Here is a 19,173-nt window from a genome sequence, read left to right as displayed (position 1 = left end):
AGAATGTTTGAAAGGAGAATGGACCTCTGTTCAGGTATGTTCATGTTGCTTCAGTCACAGTTCAGTCTTACTTTTGAGTTTCCTTTCCTCTCATATCATCTCCAGATTCCTTCAGGGGACTGTGAAGAAGATACTCCTTGCAGCACAATTAAATTTTTTTAAAATTTTTTTTTTTGAGTTTAACCATGTTTTTATTTCACTTCAAAGTTTGACCACAGGTTATGAAAGTTAGGTGGTTAGCACTGGTACTGCTGATGACAGTAAGCACGTGAACAGTTGTGTTCTGCCCATAACCTGTTCACAGTCCTGCTCAGGGTTACCCTGACTGCTGGATTTGATCTTACAAGGCAGTTTATTTTGAAGCTAAATGAATTTTACCAAATGGGCACAATAAACCTTTTAAAGATATCAAAAAGGCGCAAACTGAAGTTTGTTTTTTCCAGCAAGTCTGTTAGAAAAGAATATGAAACATTTTTTTCACCAGAATGTAATGCTGTAGTGACATCAAAATCTCTTCTAATGATGCTGTAAAGGAGTTCTTGATATAGAACGCTTGATCTTTTGTAAATAAAACGTGCTTTATTTTATGTACTAGAATCTTCCAGTGGTGCCTGTGGCCTACCTCAGACTAGTGCTTCTGTCTATGACAAAATAGTAAGTATGCATACAAGATTTTATTATTATTGGAAGAATCTGTGTGAGTGTTGAATGTCTAAAATGAGATTTATTCTGAGTGCTAGAGGGTGAAAGGTTCTTTCAAACACTGTCCTATCTGATCTGCTCCAAAAAAGAGGGAAAGAAAAGTGTTGCTTTGTAGATTTCCTACGCTGCTACATTGTGGAGGAAGGAAGATTAGCATCTGGATTTTTCTCCTGTTTCTGTTCCTATTGGCTCAAGTCTAGGTGGCTCCTGTTTGCCACCTGCACATTCTGGTTCCATTTCAGGCCAGTTAGGGAGGGAGCTTCTCCTAAGGCCACCTGAACACAAACTGCCCAGTGGGACTCTGCCACATACCCTCAAACAGCAGTTATGTATTTTAGCTGTTACCCACGTGCAGGAACAGAGCTGAGGCTGAAAATCTGGCTTTAACATTAGCCTTCCTTCTATGGAGAGATGTTTTTTGCAACTTAATGATTCTCTTAAAATGCTTCAATTTTTCAAATATAATTTCCTAGATATGTACTAGACTAACTATAGAAATTCAGGTATTTCATGAAAGGGAGATGTCTGAAAATTACTGGGATTTTGTAGCCAGGTTTTTCAAGGTTATCCATTCGGTGTTTTAAAGTGTGTACTGAGAGGGCAAAGCTTCATCTGGAAGTGTGACTTATGCGAAGATGACACTGTAATAAGTTAAAGGATCAGCAAGACAGGTGGTAAATCGGTTTTCAACAAATGCAAGCAGCACCACATCTGTGATGGAGTGCCATGACACACACTAGTTGATCACCATAACAAAAATTTATTTTGGAACAATCTGATTTATAGTTATAACTGGATTTGCAGTCTGGTCTCAGATGAGTACTTCTTACTTAGATTAAATCCCAATGATCCCCAGCGAATTTATACATTTCAGGATTAATTCTTGGTTCGCATAATTTGCTGTGACTGTTGCCTAACTTCTCCAAGGCAATTTAGAAATGAGTTGATGCTTCATGATGTTGGAGACACTGAACACCATTGTTACTGTGAAGTATGTTACTGTTCATTGTTATTCTTCAGGAATATTTTTACTTGATATATAAGCAAAAATCTTGCTGCTATTGTGGAGTAAATTAACTGTTCTCAGTATTACATTTGAAAACAATGCTTGCTTTAGAATATATGATTTATGCAGATGAATATTCTAATTTGTTGCATTTGCTTGGAATTTAAAGTAGATTTTAAAGCATGCCTGTTAAGATTTAAAACTTATATTTCAGGCTGAGGTAAGAGAGGCAGTTAGTAATGTTATCGAGAATCACCAAGACAGAGCAATTTTTCAGAGTCCAAATGTTGGTGAGTCTGGCTGCAAGGTAGTGGCGTTGCACAATGTAGCAGAGGAATCCAGATGTTCACAGAGAAATGATTCCAATCCTATGGTAATTATATCCTGTAATTGACAGCAAAATTATATGCTAGAGAAAATTAAATTATTTGTACCACACTAGCAGCAGGAAGTCCCACTTAGTAAGTGGTGTATCAAGAATAATAAGTCAGTCCCTTTCTTCATCCAGAGGAGAAGTCTTGATTTAAAATCACAGCTAAATAAATAAAATGAAACATGTACAATGACATATTCTGGTTAGGGAACTGAATCTGAAGCCAGCACACTAGTAAATAGCTAGTATATGCTCTACAAAGCCCCATGGAGCAATTTAGAGAATCAGGAATCCACATCACCTAGGCTGAGGAGCTACTTTTTTTAGATCTCAATAGCTGCTTCCAAAATTAATTAAAATTAAGGGTCAAAAAGCAAACATCTTAATGCGTAATGATCCATTTGTTTGAGAGATTCCAGTCTGTGATTATAACGCTTTATAAGACAGGTGGTACTCTTATGAAAACCTTTATATCTATGTGCTTAGAATTACAATTTCTTAGATGAAAGGTAATCATTAGTTTTCATTGCAGGTTATCTGTCAGTTGGAAGGAGGTACTAAAATACTCCATGTAAATAGTTGTGGTACACAAGAACTAAAACCTGTTCATCACCATGACCAACGTAATTATCTTCAATCAGGTACAATAAAACCGAAAATTGTCTCTAGTCTGTCAGATAGTGTATCACAGATTGTTAACGTGCAACTCCACGTGTTTACGTTCTTAAGCAGCAACGCGGGGAGATGAGCCGAAGCTGATGTAGCTAATACCAGTTATCATTTTACTTTATTTTATAACTGAAAAATTGCTAGGCGCTTCGGTATAATAAGAATGATGTAATGGATATGATGAATTTATTGAAACTCTATACACAGATTAATTTCCATATATTTAAAGCACATTTAGCTTAAGCACCCGCATCCATTTGCATTTACCCCATCTTGCCACCAGGTGTCACTGTGTCTCTAGAAATGAAGAGCAGCCGTGAGGGCAATGGGTGTGCTTTAGCCTTGGGATTCAGAATGTCTCACGAGTACTTACATTATTATGTGAACTTGAAATGTCATCAGTTTTTAAAGTGGTTTCTGAGGCCCTAAAGTTAATGCTATTTAGATGGAGCAAAACATTTTCATCTGAGCAGCAACTAAGTATTCAAGTGTAGTTTAATTTAAATAAATCTTTACCTAACTATAGCTTCCTCAAAAACGTTATTAACTTTTTTTTTGTTATTTATTATTATAATTTTATTACAGTGGTGAATTTTGATGGCAATGTGAAAGCAAAGCCTTTTAATATTAGGCACCATGCAAACACAGGTATTGCTCTCAATACCAATAGGTGCTGAGTGTGAGCATCTCTCAGCAGGTGCTCCAGCTATGGAACCTGTTTACTTGTATTTGTCAGAAGCCATCAGAAGAGTAAACCAGGCACATTCAAGTTAAAGGCCATGTTCCTTTATAGAATTCAAATTCTCATTCCTTCACTGTAATAGCAGGGGAAAAAAGGCTGAGGAAAAGTGTGCTAACATATCTTTTTTAGTTATTTGCTTGAGCTTTTTTCTGGTTTACTTGTCTTTCATAGGAAGTAAAAGAATTAGGTCCAGAAATTACATCTAAAAGTTTGTAGGGACTAATCTCTTCCACTTTTTAATTAAGCTGTCTGTTGGCTCCCTTTTTTTTTTTCTTTTCTTTTTTTCTTTTTTCCTTTTTTTTAGATGTGAAGTAAGTAAGTACAGGTATAAGATTTATCTTGTAATCTTACTGTGACTGATGTTTACTTTTTTTTACGTAGGCTAGGATGCTCATGTATTTATATGCAGTTCTTCACCAGGACTTACGCTTACTCTTACACCTGTTGTTTTCTCCATGGTTTTTAGTAACTTTTTTCATAAGCTAAAGACTTCCGTTCCAAATGTGCTCTCAGAACTCTGGAAATTTGTAAACTAAGAACTCGGGACAAATAGATTTAGTTGTTTCTCACAGTTTTCATATTTTAGCAAAATATTTTAAGTCTATGGCATTTGAATTTGACTGTCCTTGATGTCTTAGAGTAAACAATCTATGTTCAAATTCCTAGCTGACAAATTGGTGGTGGGTTCTTCTCTCATGGGTATTTTTGTGTATTCAGGTTTTTATTCTTATTTTGCAATGAGAAAAACATTTCTAGAGAGAAAACTTCTAGGTACTTCATTGACACTATTTACTGCAGAGTAAGCCTGAATTAAAAACTGAATTGTAGGAGAAAGTGCTGACAGAGGACAGCCAGCCCCAGGTGATTTTTTTTATTAACAAATTAAGATACCAGTTTGCCTGTATGCTTAATTCAATAAATACTTATGGATAAATTAAACTTTATACATTGTGAGTAGTTCTGCTGTCTTCAGGTAAATGTTGCCTTTTCAGATGTGGACAACCCTGTAACAGCTGTACTGGAGCAGTTTTTGCCTGTTCCAGGTGAACCGGTTCTGAATGAACAAGAGGTAAAGAAGCTTTAGCCTTTAAACTTGTTAAGTACAATATACGCTCTTTTTCCTTTTCTTAAAATGGGTTGTTAATTCTATGCGGGGAAGTAACAATTTAGCTAGTTTGGACAGATTAGTTCTGCACTTAGTATACTTTATGCATATAAAGGTTTCTGATTTCAACATCTTCTAGAAGTAATACCAAAATTAAAGATACAGATTTCCGTAAGAAAAATATATTCCAGTTTTGAAACCTTGAATTTGGTAATATATAGATTATGCTATTGTGAGAACCATTTTAAGATTTTTCTGGGGTGAAGGAGAGCACACTGATTTTTACCATAAGAAGCGGTATATTTTCCCCCAGTAGGATTTTTTTTTCACCTTTTTCTCTTGATTAGGATTTAACAGTCATTAAGTCTTTATAAATGTTGTTGATTTTTTCTTTTTTGGATGAAAATTGAACAGAAGACTAAAAATCTGAAGATGCTTGTTGTCTTATGTGTTACTTCCAACAGAGTTGGTAGTAAAAATCACTGCAAATTTTTTATAGTTAACTTCTGATTTGTGTGAAGTGCATATGTCATGTGGGTACAAACACAGCAAATGGTTTGTGGATAGCAGCCACTGTGATAAAAAAAGGAAGAAAATACCCCAGGGTGAGATCAAACAACAACCTAGGGAGTCTTTCATCTCTAGAGGCAGTGTATCTGCAAATTGGTGCCTAAACGTTCTGGAGCAGTGAGGCTTGTAATTCTTCCCTAACTTTATCCCAAATTAGTTGTTTCCTAGATTTCTTCTCTTGCTTTAAATATGTTCATTTTCCTCTTCTTTATGGTCACCTAGATTCATCACCTGTTACAATAACAGTGGTTTACAATTATTCACTGTCCTTCCATTACTGGTAATATCAGTGTAATCCTAATTGTTATTCCCTTGTCTCTCTCGAAAACCAGGCCCTTATTAATCATGTGTCTGAAGAGACAACAGATCTGCAGTGTGTTTTCTTGGCCTGTGGACTGATTCTTTTTCTAAAATTTTGCTTAGACTTCAACAAATTAGATGTGATACTGCAGATATTTAAATCATGAAGTCACTAACCAGTTTCAACTGACTACTGGAATTAAAAGCAACTGAATCTGGAATGATCTGTAAATTGAAAATAGTGTGCCAACACTGCAACACTGAAAGCTGTTCTTGGTTCTTTGTACTGGGAGAAATGAGATTCCTGACATACTGAACGGTTTCCGAGAAAAGATGCATGCCATTTTCATTTCTCACTTTCTACTTCCGTGAGTTTTTATCAGTAACCTTAGTAATTAGATTATCCTGAAACATTTTCTTTGTTACTTTTTATCTGTTAACTTACAAGCGTATTTTTTAGAAGTTAACATAAACAGGACATATCCATTTTGTCTTGGACAGTGTGAAAGTGGACCGTTACAACCAGCAGCTAGCACTGCCATGTTCCATCTACAATCAAATCTGCACAGGCCAGTGAGAATGACCTCAGAGGGGTAAGATGCGTGGAATATCTTACATCCATGATGACTTCTGAATTTTAAACTGGCAATGACTCCTAGACGTTTTCGTGTTGCATAGCTGCTTCTCTCTTGTAACAAAAATGCTGTTCGGTAAGAACACATTGTGTATGTATCTTGGTATCATGATGCCAGTTGCTGGTAGTCAAAACTACGTAGTGTGGTTTCAGGTTTTCTTAGGATCAATGCAACGGTGCTGTCAGTTTGCCTGAAAAAGCATTTAATTTTCGGAGTTAATTGATATATTTCCAAATCAAATTAGTAGGTGTTTAGCCTGTATTTCTAACACTAATGGAATTATTTTAATTATATTTAATTGTAGATCATTTTTAAGGAAGAGGCAGCTGCAACCCCAGTGTGAAAGGTGAGAGTGCTTTGTAGCTGCACAGCCCTGCACAGGTTATATGACTAAGGGCAGACCTGTCCCAAGTAGGTGACAGCTGGTGGGTAGAGGGAGGTTACACATTGCTTATCCTTTTTCTCATGCATGCTGTAAGGCAACACTTATTAAGTAGCGCAAAAAATTAAAATCAGTATTTATCGTTTCAAAACTATAGAAAAATTAGTTTTCATTTTAGTTGTATTTGCATATTTTCTTCTGATTTTTTTTCTTTTTTCAACCTGTGTAGCTTGCCTTTTGGTTCAGGGATTATAAAGCCTAAGAAACCGTGTAACTGTGCAAAATCTCAGTGTCTTAAATTGTAAGTAATCATTTATCAATATTTAATAAAATGCTAGTAACAGTGTATAGATGAAAAGACAAACATACAAGAAATTTGTGCTTTAAAATGAACCGCACATACATGTCAAAAATTGCTCGTCTGTTATGGAGTTAAAAAGATCCACAGTTGTTGTAAACTAGTGTCACACAAGCTGGAATTTTGATGCAGAGGTGTAGATGACTGAATATAATCCGAAGTATGAAAAATAAAAAGAAGCTAGAAGAATTGTTCAGATCCTATCTGGAAAATCCTATGTAGAATGCAAATGCTGTATACTAAAATATAATTTCTCTGTCTTGCTGCTGCTTACATATATAATCAATATGCACAGAGATGTATACACATTTTTGATTTGAGTCATTGATGGACTGGATGTATTTTACAAAATGTAAGAAAGAGAGAGAAGCTCTTTGTCTAGGTTAGGATGTGATTAAATTACAAAGGAAGAAACATTTATGAGTAGAAACAGGAAATTCTGCCTAGAAGTAGGATTTAATTAAAAAATTTACTCTTAAACCAGTTACTCTTTTCATTTCTTATGTTATTTTACGTGTTAATCATAGATATTGTGATTGCTTTGCCAGTAGTGATTTTTGCAACAACTGCAACTGCAATAATTGTTACAACAATCAACTTCATGAAACTGAGCGATCGAAAGCCATTAAGGTAAAAAAAGAAAAAAAAGTATAGTACACATTAGTATCAGCTTCACGTATGAAAATACAGCAGTATTGTTTTTTTCCACTAGTTATAGTATTTGGAATATGTTTTTTTTAATCTAAATAAAGCTAAGTGTTGCTTCTGTATTATTCTTCTTTCCTTCCTTTTATGGACCTTCTGATACTTTGAATTAAAACCAGCGATGGGTTAACTGAATGATAACTCTTATTCTTAGAAAGAAGTATTCAAACCTGAATTTAATTTTGGAAGACTTTTTCACTTGAAGGAAAATTTTTTGTATCCCAAAGTCAGACAGTAGTTAAAGGAAAACAAATTATTACTATCTAAATTATTACTCTCATTGACAGATCTTCTGCAGTTGTCTGTGTTAGTCTTTCTGGCTGACCCATGCAGCGATGCCAAGTTGGCTCTCATGACAGTGACACTGAACCCTGCACTAGTGAGAAGCAGGTTGCTTCTACATTTGGAGACTGATTTTATTAGTAGAATAGAGAACAACATGTGGCCTAATTTTTGTGTGTATATCAAACTGCACAATCTGAGCAATAATTTGATCTCATATGCATGTTATGTTATCTAAGTTTTAAAGTGATAGTGAAAAGTCTTATTCTACTGCTGATGCTTTAAGGATATATATTAATGGCTTTCTGCTGCTTGTATACAACTCTCCAGAACTCTTTTTGTATCATTCACATAATAATAATAAAATTGTCTTGTACAAGACATTGATCTAATTAAAGTTAGAGCTTTGCCACATCCAACCGGTCAAGCCACAGCATTTTTTGCTGTCAATATGCAACAGCCAGTTTTAAAATCAGATGCTTGTCTGTGGTTCAGCTGATGGGGTTGTTGATGTCTAAGCACTCCTTTCACTGCTGTAGATAGCACCTGGTAGAGCGTGATAGATCTTGTTTGTCACTGATGAAAGCATACCTGTGCTATCCATAATATTGTACATAAAGGGCATATATAACCCCTTTAACCTGCCTTTTAGTAGTCTGTGGCATTGCGAGGTCTTGGGACCTAATGAAAATCTGCTGTTGCAATCCAATGCTGATTTCAGTGAATGGACTTTCTATTGGGCCACTAATAAAACAAGTTTCAAAATTCTGAGATGTATGTAACTATGTATGCAAGGGTTTTTTCTTCACTGGTAATTTTTTATTTCTGGTGAAAGTAGTATCAGCAGTGAAAGAAAACAAGCTCCAAGAGAATAGCTGATGGGTTATTTATGTTATTCCATAGAAACAATGTAAATTGCTTTCTGTGGTAGAGCCAAGTCAGCTTAATGTTCTGGAATCTTTAAATTCCTGCTCTCATATGTCATGAAAGACTCCTTTATCCTTGGGCTTCATACCACCAATAATGAGAGTGGGAAGTAAGAACTTCTTTGTTAAACATTGGGTCACAGTCATTCAGGTGTTTAAAACCACTTCTTTGAACTTGTCATAATCTAGCAATTCTTGTTTTAGGCCTGTCTTGATAGAAACCCAGAAGCTTTCTTACCAAAGATTGGGAAAAGTAAACTAGGAGAAATGAAACTTCACCATAACAGAGGATGTAATTGCAAGCGCTCAGAATGCCTCAAGAATTATTGTGAGTGCTTTGAGGTGAGTCAGGTGAACTTTGAACTTTCCTCTTATCAGTTACTACCTTAATGTTGAGTATATTCTGCAACTGGTAGTTTCTAAAAATAATCACTTTTTCTTTGCATTTTTCACCATAAATTTTCAGCATAGGAGCACAGTCTCTTTGTTGTAATGTCTTTAAAGAACTGAATTTGTCTGAAGTTGGTCAGCTAAATTTCAGCATCAGGAGCTCTTGGCCAATGCCTTGCTCCACAAGAAATGAGGAATGGTTTTCTTCTAATCCTGGTAGTTTCTTTGCATCTGTGGTATTTTTTTATCTTGCCAAGTTATCCAAAAATTGAGGGGAGAAGTGATTTGTTGATGTACAGAGCATCAACCTCCTGCTTCCTTACTCTTTTCATACTGATGGTCTCACTCGGGAACTAGCCAAGATCAGCACAGCTAGAATAAGTCCCTAGTGATATAGTTGGAATGGTTGCTCAAATGTATGTTTAATTTAAGATTTATACAATTTTTATTCTAAATATTCTATATTTTCAGGCTAAAATTATGTGTTCCTCTATTTGCAAATGCATTGGTTGCAAAAATTATGAAGAAAGTCCAGATGAGAAACCCCAGCTGAATATGCTAAACTACGTGGACATTAGATATAATGAAGGAAACAGCCCAGTTTTAACATCAACATTCAAAACGTTACCAAAATTGAAGACAGACAGGTGAATATTTGGAAATAGAAATGCATAATTCATTGGTCTGACTTCATTCATTTTTCATGTTACCATTATCATAGTTATTTAAGAAATAATGACTAGAATGACAGATGGCTTGTATACAAGGCATCACTTCACATAGCATTTGCCATCCTGTTTCTATAAATGAAAAAATATCCAAAGGATGGCCTATAACTATCCATTAAGGATGTAGTGTACAGAGTTTAAGGATATATGTATTAGTTCTACTTACAAAACAGCAGTTATTTATGTATCGATGATATATTTCATTCTCTCAACATTTTTCCCCTTAGCTACTTTATCTTGTTCCTTCAGTTTCTCTGTTCTTAAATTTTTCTATGTTCAAGCATTCATTTCTAATAAAACCTTGACCAAAGAACTGATAAGAAAATTATGTTGTTGATATGTTTGTGATATTCAATTAATAAGCATGTTTGCATCACTGCTTCTTTCCCATCTCTTCTTCCTTTGATCCACCTCCTCTCAATTTTAGTTGTGTTAGCAATTTGGATTGTGAAATAGTCTAAGGTGGTTGTACTATCCTGATGTTGTAATAATTTCTAATATAGTAGTAGCCTAACCTTTGGTTTTGGTTGGTTTATAGTCATTTGCCTACTAAATAGAAAGAGCTGTTAATAATTAAAATTCATTAAACCACCTCTTAGTTGATTTTAGGGAGCTTTACTCTAGGCTCTAAAACTTAGAGTTTGCATACATCATTTCTTCGCTCCTTTGCATCAACCTTGAAATTCTTATCTTAATTTTGTTTTTAAAATACTTTCTGATGATCTATTTAAAAAATATTTTAGTAATCTCTGGTCTTGGTAGTGTATTGATGGGGTAGATCATGCCAAGTTATGCTTTTGCTTGAATCACACAGGAGGTTGAGTTACATTATTAATATAGTAGAATGAGTTATGATGTTAACAGCTAGTAGTTTCAAGAGTTTGTTCAATGCAAAGCTGCTAAGGTGCCATTCAGGGATCCTTGAGGGACTTGGTGCTGTTTCCTTCAACAGGAGTAAACTGAATTTACATTTCATACTTCCTCGACCTTGGCTAAGCCTTTTTAACACATTTCCTTGTACTTGAGGCAGGAAGAGACTTGTATAAACTTTCTCTGTCTGCACCTGTTGGGCAGCATTTTCATAGATCGATTACATTGTGTGAACAGTCTCCTGTGTGATAAAATAGAAAATCTCAGAAGCAATCTGTTACAAGCACAAGCTATTCAGTGTAGAAGAATGAAATTCCTAAAAGGATGTATCTTACAGTAACAGTGCAGCTACTTGGATTCAGCTTTGTGCATTCCAGCTCTTAACTGAGTTTCACAATTTGTCTTTTAAATTATTTTCTGTATTTAAAATGGAGGTATTTCCTTTCTTTTCCCCCGGTCAGGCAACCAGCTGTACGTATATCTTGGGAAGAAGTGAAAGCAGTATGTTCTTGTCTCCTGGTGCAAGCTGAAGAGGCAGAAAATAGAAATTATTCTGTCTGTCTAGCTGAGCGTGTGATCATGGAGGAATTTGGGAGATGCTTATCCCAGATCCTACGTACATAATTAAAATCTAAAGGACTGAAATTTGAATAATATTCAATGTAATATAAAGCCAATAACTATTAATATTGATATGTTGCCATAGTCTCCACAATTTTGCTGCTTAATGATCTTTCTTTGATCTTTCATAGGAATAATTTCATTCAGTTCAGCTGAATTCCTTCTGAATTATGCTGGTGTAAGTGAAACTAGCACCACATCCAGCATTTTTCCAAGTAACTTAATACTGTAGTAAGCTGCTAAGTAAGTTTCCTACTAGAACAGGTTTTCTCTGTAGTTAGGGCTTTCTGAGCTGGTTCTCAGTCTTTACCTACACTCTTATAAAAAGTAAATTTATCTTTAAATTACTTTATTGGATGTTTATGTGAGTTGAGATGCAGTAAGAATTTGCTGTCTTAGTTTGGTTATTTTATGAATTGTGAAACAGTTCTATTTTCAGTGGTAGTAGGCAAGGTGACTAAGTTTAGCTTTGATTCTTCTCTGTTTTGGTAACTTATTTTTTGTGTCTGCAGGTCTACCATTTTTGGAAAACAGAGCAGTGTTGTCAGTAGGTTTGGTATTTACTTTGGGGAAAAAAACCCACACTAGACTTTGTTCAACGTCAGATTTGTTAGGCAGATGAGCCTCATAAAGAGTAGGAGGAAGATGACCTCCTTTTTACTCCTATTGTAAAGTGCTAGAGTTTGTGATGGGAAAATCTTTTATGTACGTAGGGTTTAGGATTGAAATTTGCTGAATCCTACATTTGCAATCCAGTTTCCTTTAAAGCCTGGTGTAGCATTTGTTTAATTATTCGTTTTTCTTATGTGGACGTTTTCTCTGTGACATTTTTTTCTCTTCTCATTCTCACTGTTGGGATAGTAGATTTCATTTTCTGTAACAGAAGTAACCTATTTGCTGCCATGTTTCTGGGAAAGAAATTTTTTTTTTAATTGTCATCTAAATGAATTGACAGATTATATAAAAATGGTCTTTGTTTTTAGACATTTTGTGCCAAGTTAATAATACATGCTTAGATATTTTTGGCGCTTATGCTTAAAAAAAATAAAGATATTCTCCATGTCATGTAGATTCTGGAAAAAATCTATGCTAAGTTAATAATATGTGCTTAGATGTTTTTGGCATTTATATTTTAAAAAAATATTCTCTATGTCCTGTTGATTCATGAAAAATTCTTGCCAGAACAGCAGGTAAGACTGCATGCTATTTAAAAATTTTCTTTAATAAGAGGGAGGGCGTTTTTTTTAGTGGTGGTTGATCTGTGAAAGTATTGCATTTTACATCTTTGTTTTTAACAACTGCTGCTGGAGACTGCTGAAGGTCACAGGAGAAAATGGATTCTCAAAGTGCTCTGTAAGTGATAATGGCACCATCGGTACATTTCACCCCTTTTGGGTCCTTCAATTGCTAAGATGATTTCTCTTGGATTTGGAATTAATACCAACATAAAGGCTTTATCTTAAAAAGTATTTGTCCCCAGATAGAGTTACTGTGAGGTCATAAATCAGAAGAGCACACAAGGGCTGTAGAGTCAGTAGACACTCCATAAGGAAGCAAAGCTTGAAGAAGATAAGAAACCAGTCTTTATTGCTAAATCATGCCTTGAAATCAGATCTCAGAAATAAACTCACTAAAATTCCCAGTGGAAGTGAGGTTCAGTATGATTAACCCTAATAAACAAGAAACTTGGGTTAGGACCAGTGATGAAAGTATAGATTAAAAATAGCAATTAGGAATAGAAATGCAAAATAAAATTAAAAATTATGGAGAGGAGTAGAAAAAGTTAAATACATTGTAAGAGGAACTATTAGAATCCTTGAAAAACTTAATGTAGTGTAATAGAGTCGCATCTTCAGATGGATCTTAATTTGAATATACACAACAGGGAGGCAATGCCATAATATAAAATGACAAGTTATTAAGCGTAAAAGAGGGGTGAGCTCAAATGATGGGGAAAAAACCATCAGGAGGAAAAATCATAACATTTTGACTAGTCAAGAGGTTGAAAAATAATAAAGAAAAAGGAAAAAATTAACAGGGAAAATTTTAAAGAAATAATACAGACACTTAAAATGGAATTAGAGTGGGAAAGATAAGAAAATTCTACCATCAAAAGTAAAGGGTAGGAGTACAGGGGAGAGATACAAATAGCATAAGAAGGGAAATAAATGAAGATGTGAACTACGGCTTTGAGTAACATGCCCAGGCTTTTGCCTCTGATAAAAATGATGTATAAAATGCTAAGACTTTCACCCAGGTTGCTAGCTAAGAAACCTTGAGGGAAGGTTTCTGCTTGTTCTGCATAAAATTTTTAAGTCACCGTATAAATGAGATGGGCATGAATGAGATTAATATCAATTGAAAAAAAATACAAGGCACTAGAATCAGTAAGAGTTTACACAGAACCAACAAAAAAGCAATTACTAGATGCAAAGAGCTGAAATATAATTATCTTTTTAATTATAGAGAGGTAAACCTGGTTTGAGTTAATATTTTTTTATATTACAGATGCTATAAAATCAGTCTGTAAAAACACTCCCAGCCTCTGTGGTGACTAGGATTGTAATTATATTCTGAAAACAAAAAATAAATACAAAGCAGTAGCTGGTTATATGTAATGTAATAGACAAGCCTAGCAGAAGCAATTTCTATAATTGTTAACAAACAGAAAAACTGTCAAAGAGGGTTATGTATTCAATAAAGAAAGCTAAAACTAGCTTTGTGGTCTTACAAGTAATGCTTTTTGCAGTCAGTGATGGAATTATTTGAGAACAGCATGGACACAGCCACAGATTTCTTCCTGAAACATTTAAGTAGGAAATACGTATCGGTTTTCTTAACTAAGTAGTCCTTTTTGTACCAGAGAAAGGTTTGCTTTTATAGCAAAGGTGAAAACTGGGGGGAAAGGGCACCAGAAATCCAGTCCTGAGTAGGTCAAGGGGTTGACAGCTGTACAGGAAAGACTGGGAAGAAAAAATTCAACTGAACAGAATCAGAACACGTGGGTACTGTATTAGAGGGAAAACAGCTTTTCAAATAAGTTGATAATTTGCCTTTTTGTTTCATATAAGGATCTTAGAAATTAGATAGTAATGCATGGAACTTCTTCAAATGGCTTTACATGAACGAGAAGAACTAAGTTGATTTGCCTTCAGTCACTGCTGCTTCATCTAACAAAAGAAACTTTGGCCCCAGCAAATAAATGAATAACAAGGAAGAGATAGGTAAGAGATGAAGCATGGATAGCTCTCCTTGTATCACCTGTTGTGATGTTCTTGGTAATGTATCTCTTTTTTTTATAGTATTTTATAATTTGTTCGATTTCTAAATATGAAATTATATATCAGAAATGCACAATATACATGTTTCTGACGAAACAAGCAGGAATAAAAAAACAAGCAAACCCATGGATTCATAACTGCGTGAACTATTTAAAATTTAATCTTGCCGATAAAACACGAAGACCTTTTTGAAACTGGCAGTGTGTCAGTCTCATCTGAAAATAACAATAGTCATCTTTTAAAAACAGGTGAAGGTAGAGATTATTTTGATGGGTACAATTGCAAAGTGACTTAAAGCAAACTTTCTCATAAAATGTCTTTTTTATTTATTTGTTTCAGTTTTTTACCTACGGGTATATCAGACAGTACTCTGAAGGCTTGGTAAACTGTCAAGATCTTCAGCGCAGAGACCAGGGGTCAACACATTAAAATATTTCAGAAAGGTCTCTGAAATTTAGCAGTCCAGACACTTCTAAGAGGACTCTCTTGGCTCATAATCATGTTGTTCAGCTGAAGGATATTGTAATGTAGTGTGTGAGATCTTATTTAGAGGTATGGATTGGTACAGAATATTTCTTTTGTAATATATATATATATATATGTATATGAGAAATTCAGTTTCTCACATGTTGGATGAGAGAAGCGAAACACAATCTTTACATAAAAATTGAAAGTTGCTATTCGATGCGTTCCCTGTTAGTTAGGTTTGGAGTCTGTCCCTGTTTGATTAAAGCAGTTGTCATCAAATTTAGTCAGCTGTTCTTGGGAATTAAATGTTTCCCTTTCAATGTACAGATATAAAAATTTGTAAAACATTCTGACTGGAGACCCCTTCTCTTTTTTAGACTACTTGGTCCATTTGAGAAGCTGACATATATGGACAGAACAAGAAAGGGGTAAATGTCAAAAGAGCCCCAAATTTAATAGAGAGCAGGATGCAGAGGAACATGAAAGCAAATGGAGGTATGACACACCTTTGAAAGAATGTCAGCTGGAGCAAAGTAGCAAGGTGTAAGAAATAGCTTCTAATTCTCAGTTTGTTTTGCATCAGTTTGAGGCTAGGGGAGGAAAAAAGAAAGATGAGAATTATATGGTGAATCAAAAGATGACTCTAAGCTACCAGTATTTATTCATTTCATATAGCTATGAAATGCTAATGTTAATACTGTTCTAGTGAATATTGGAAAAGATATTTTTAGTAGAGAGAGGGAAATATTTATATTATTTCATACAATGCTGCTAAATCTTCATTTAGAATATTGTGTACAGTTCTGGTCATCTGTGTTCAAGAAATATAACCTTAATTTGGAACAGATGCAGTTCTCAGAAAGGCTCCTGGGATGAATGAGAGAATGGAATGTCTTCAGATGGAGAGAACAAAGGAGTTTGATTTAGTCTAGGCTAAAAGGAAATAAAATTCCTCTTTATTAAATAAATTCAGGGAATATATATCGAAGAGGGATAGAAGCTGTTAAAGTATACCTATCACTTAAATCTGGAATGGAAAGTAACTTTTCCTAGCCATTCAAAGAGTAAGGTTCTGAAATGTTCTTCCAGATAGGATAGTGTGAGCAAGGAACCTATTTAAAAATGGAACTTCAAAAATTACGTAAAGAAAACAGATTTCCTGGAGACATCAAGGTACAAGGTCTGTGGTACAAGGCTTTGGGTGCCTATATATTGTCATATTCAAGGGATTTTGAAAGGAAAGACAGTAGATTATACCATATTTTCCTTTCATGAATCTCATACTTCAGGGCTTTTGCTAGTCACCTATTGGTACCCAGAAAAATATTTCTTCTCCTTGATATGTCATTCTGAGAACCCCGAAGTACTGAACAGCAACAGATGCTGAGGCAAAATGCAGGCAGTGTGTGTCTGTCTTCCCAGAGATATTCAGTTGCCCTGTTTCAATGCTCAGGTGTGAAATGATCAAACTTACTTTGGGATCATGAAAGAATTTTCAACTACATGAGGTAGAGAATTTTTTTAGGATCCTCTATAAGCATCATCTAGATCTCCTTGATGTTGATGCTCTTAGTTTCTGATTCTTTCTGTAGCACAGTATTGTTTTGAATCTCCTGAGTCATGTGTGAAATATACAAGAAAGTGGTGGGAAGTGTTTGGGGCATGTGAAGTAGATGTTCTGTAGTCCCTTCTAAACTGGACACAGATGTTGCTTATCATCAACAAAGGACTGGGTTTGAAGATCCGACCCTGTGTGCCTAAATTCCACGTCAATGAAGTGCATGGTGCCTGAGCAAGAAGAACAGAAGAGCTCGGCTGATTGTAATGAAATCACCCTACAGTCTGCTTGTTGCCAGACAAGTCCATAATGACAAGTTAAATACAACGTCAAACCAAGAACTGAAATCAGTGAGGATCAGCAGGGTGTATAACCAGGCGCAGATATACCTAGGAAGTAGCTCAGCAGGGAGCAAGGCCTAAGCTTAAATGCAGCTCATGAGTGAAGGGGGGAGGTCCTCAACAAGACTTCTTGCAGCTCCTTCTCACACAAGTCTGATCCAAGGCTACAGCTGCGCTGTATCAGAGCTGGCCTCCAGCCCAGGCAGCCAGACCCCTACAGGCAGAGGAAGAGGTTGCAGAATCTGTTGGTGCCTTGGGGTCCTGAGCGTAGGGTCAGAACAACAGGTTTACTGGGCTGCTCCAGGTTCTGTTCATTAGGCAGAGACCTGTAAAGCAGGTACCCCTTTTTCTCCCTCTTAGATAAACAGCTCGTCCCCATTTTACACTTCTACCATTGTTCCCAGTTCTATTAGGCTTTGGGGTTTGAGTTTTGTTTTTTTGTTTGAGGAGCAGAGAGGTGCATCCTTGTTTGGTAGTTTCAGCCTTTGTCAGTGACCCCAGTAAGTCAACACATGCCTTTTTCACTGTCTTTACAGTCTTCACCCAAAGGGAGTTCTGGGTACTGCCTTTTCAGTATTTTATATCTAGAAATTTCTCCTGTTAACTGTCATATTAATTTAGCCCCAGATTAAGTTTGGCCAGCTGATTTATTCCTTTCCATTGGGTTGGGTTAACCCTGGCCAGGTCTGGCTTTCTGTATGCATACCTTAACAATTAATGAGTATTACTGAAAGTGATGAACTTTGTACTGACATAAAATTATTATATATCCATTGCGTTCTGTTTTACTGCACTGATTGATAGTGGTAGCAGTCATTTCTTATTGGATGAGAAAACTCTACTGTCATCATTTAAACCCTGTGTTTAGGTGATTTTGGTTTACATTTTTCAGTTGCAGGGATAAAAAATAGAATAGAAAAAAAATTACTATACCTGAGGTAGTGACAGATCTCCGTATGTTCGGTGCTTTGGGCATGTTGGTATTTCTGCTTCTGGTGTAAAGCAATGGTAAGCCAGCTCATTTGGTAGAGCTACCTGTGATCAATTAACAGAGCACATAGGGAACTGTAGACAAATGGTCTTCATTCCAACTGATGCAGTATGGCAGCCTGCTGTGGCATACTTTACGTTGTTTACTCATTATAGTTCTTTTTTTTTTTTTACAGTCATAGTCAATGCCCTGTTTACAGAAATTATGTAGTTTGTAGCTAAGGAACTAAAGGGGGACTTCAGAGGCCTGAGTTCATTCATATCTTAGCTCTGCTACATGCTTCCTGGCTGAGAGATTCACTGAATTTCCATGGTCGTGATTCAGGAAAATATTTGAGTGAATACTGCATAATAAAGTCATGCATGTTGTCAAAGACCTTTTTGTATTAGGACTCTTGGAAGTGGGATGACAGACACCTCCTTCTCCCCTGTTTTCCTTTAGTCTGCCAGTTATTTAGTGCTCAGTCCATAACCCATCCAAAGACTCTCCATTTACTTCAGCAAGCTCTGAGTCAGGCCTTTAGAAAGCATAAGGAGTATCAGACCCTGAGCAGGTACCTAATAGAACGGGCCTCTGATCCCAGCTGGGTCCTCGACTATAACATAAACTAAGAAATACTGCTAACATGCTTGGGAAAAGAAGAGGTATATGGTAAATTTGCAAAATCCAGTAGCCATCCTATAAGAATATCACAAATAATGCTTTCATAAATCTTCATTATAGTGTGGATATTTGGCATTCAGTATTACCCACTTCAGAGACCAAATATGACTCATTATTAAATTACTTCAATCTGTGCTGATGTAGAAGCACCCCTGACACGTCTCTTTGTGAGCCATTTCTTCAGAGTAATTGCATTAGTAATAGCCGATTACACAGCAATCTTATGTTCCTACGAAATTAAGGTAATTACTGTAGCTAGAAACACATCCCTCTGTATTCTATCCTAGCTAGAAAGCTGGTAAAAGGCAATGTAATGCCTCAATTCTTTGTAACAAGAGAAACATTAAGGTATAATTATATTATTGAACATAAGAAGAACATGGACTTGTTGGAGCAAGTCCAGAGGAGGCCATGAAGATGGTCAGAGGGCTGGAGCCCCGCTCTGTGAGGGCAGCTGGGAGAGCTGGGGCTGTTCAGCCTGGAGCAGAGAAGGCTCCGGGGAGACCT

At 35.8% G+C, this 19,173-nt stretch overlaps 1 protein-coding gene across 1 annotated transcript; it reads left to right on the top strand.

Annotated features, from left to right (window-relative positions):
- The first annotated feature begins 160 nt into the window (after positions 1-160).
- Positions 161-11,323, top strand: TESMIN (testis expressed metallothionein like protein). The gene is made up of 9 exons (XM_055813617.1): positions 161-654; positions 2,614-2,722; positions 4,485-4,561; positions 5,969-6,060; positions 6,407-6,448; positions 6,714-6,785; positions 7,391-7,472; positions 8,960-9,097; positions 9,617-11,323. The coding sequence occupies exons 4-9, from the start codon at positions 6,008-6,010 to the stop codon at positions 9,794-9,796; spliced, it is 567 nt and encodes a 188-aa protein (XP_055669592.1). The 5' UTR covers positions 161-654; positions 2,614-2,722; positions 4,485-4,561; positions 5,969-6,007; the 3' UTR covers positions 9,797-11,323.
- Positions 11,324-19,173: the final 7,850 nt, after the last annotated feature.

Source organism: Falco peregrinus, chromosome 9, assembly GCF_023634155.1.
Source record: "Falco peregrinus isolate bFalPer1 chromosome 9, bFalPer1.pri, whole genome shotgun sequence".
NCBI classification, from domain to species: domain Eukaryota; kingdom Metazoa; phylum Chordata; class Aves; order Falconiformes; family Falconidae; genus Falco; species Falco peregrinus.
Note: the sequence above shows the minus strand (reverse complement) of the source record. Positions and strands in the feature narration are given on the sequence as shown.

Bases quoted from the DNA above. Each gene is read 5' to 3' on its own strand.
- TESMIN (XM_055813617.1), top strand. From the start codon at position 6,008: ATGTTCCATCTACAATCAAATCTGCACAGGCCAGTGAGAATGACCTCA. The intron at 6,786-7,390 runs GTAAGTAATCAT...TTGCTTTGCCAG, and splicing joins AAATCTCAGTGTCTTAAATT to TAGTGATTTTTGCAACAACT. The intron at 9,098-9,616 runs GTGAGTCAGGTG...CTATATTTTCAG, and splicing joins ATTATTGTGAGTGCTTTGAG to GCTAAAATTATGTGTTCCTC.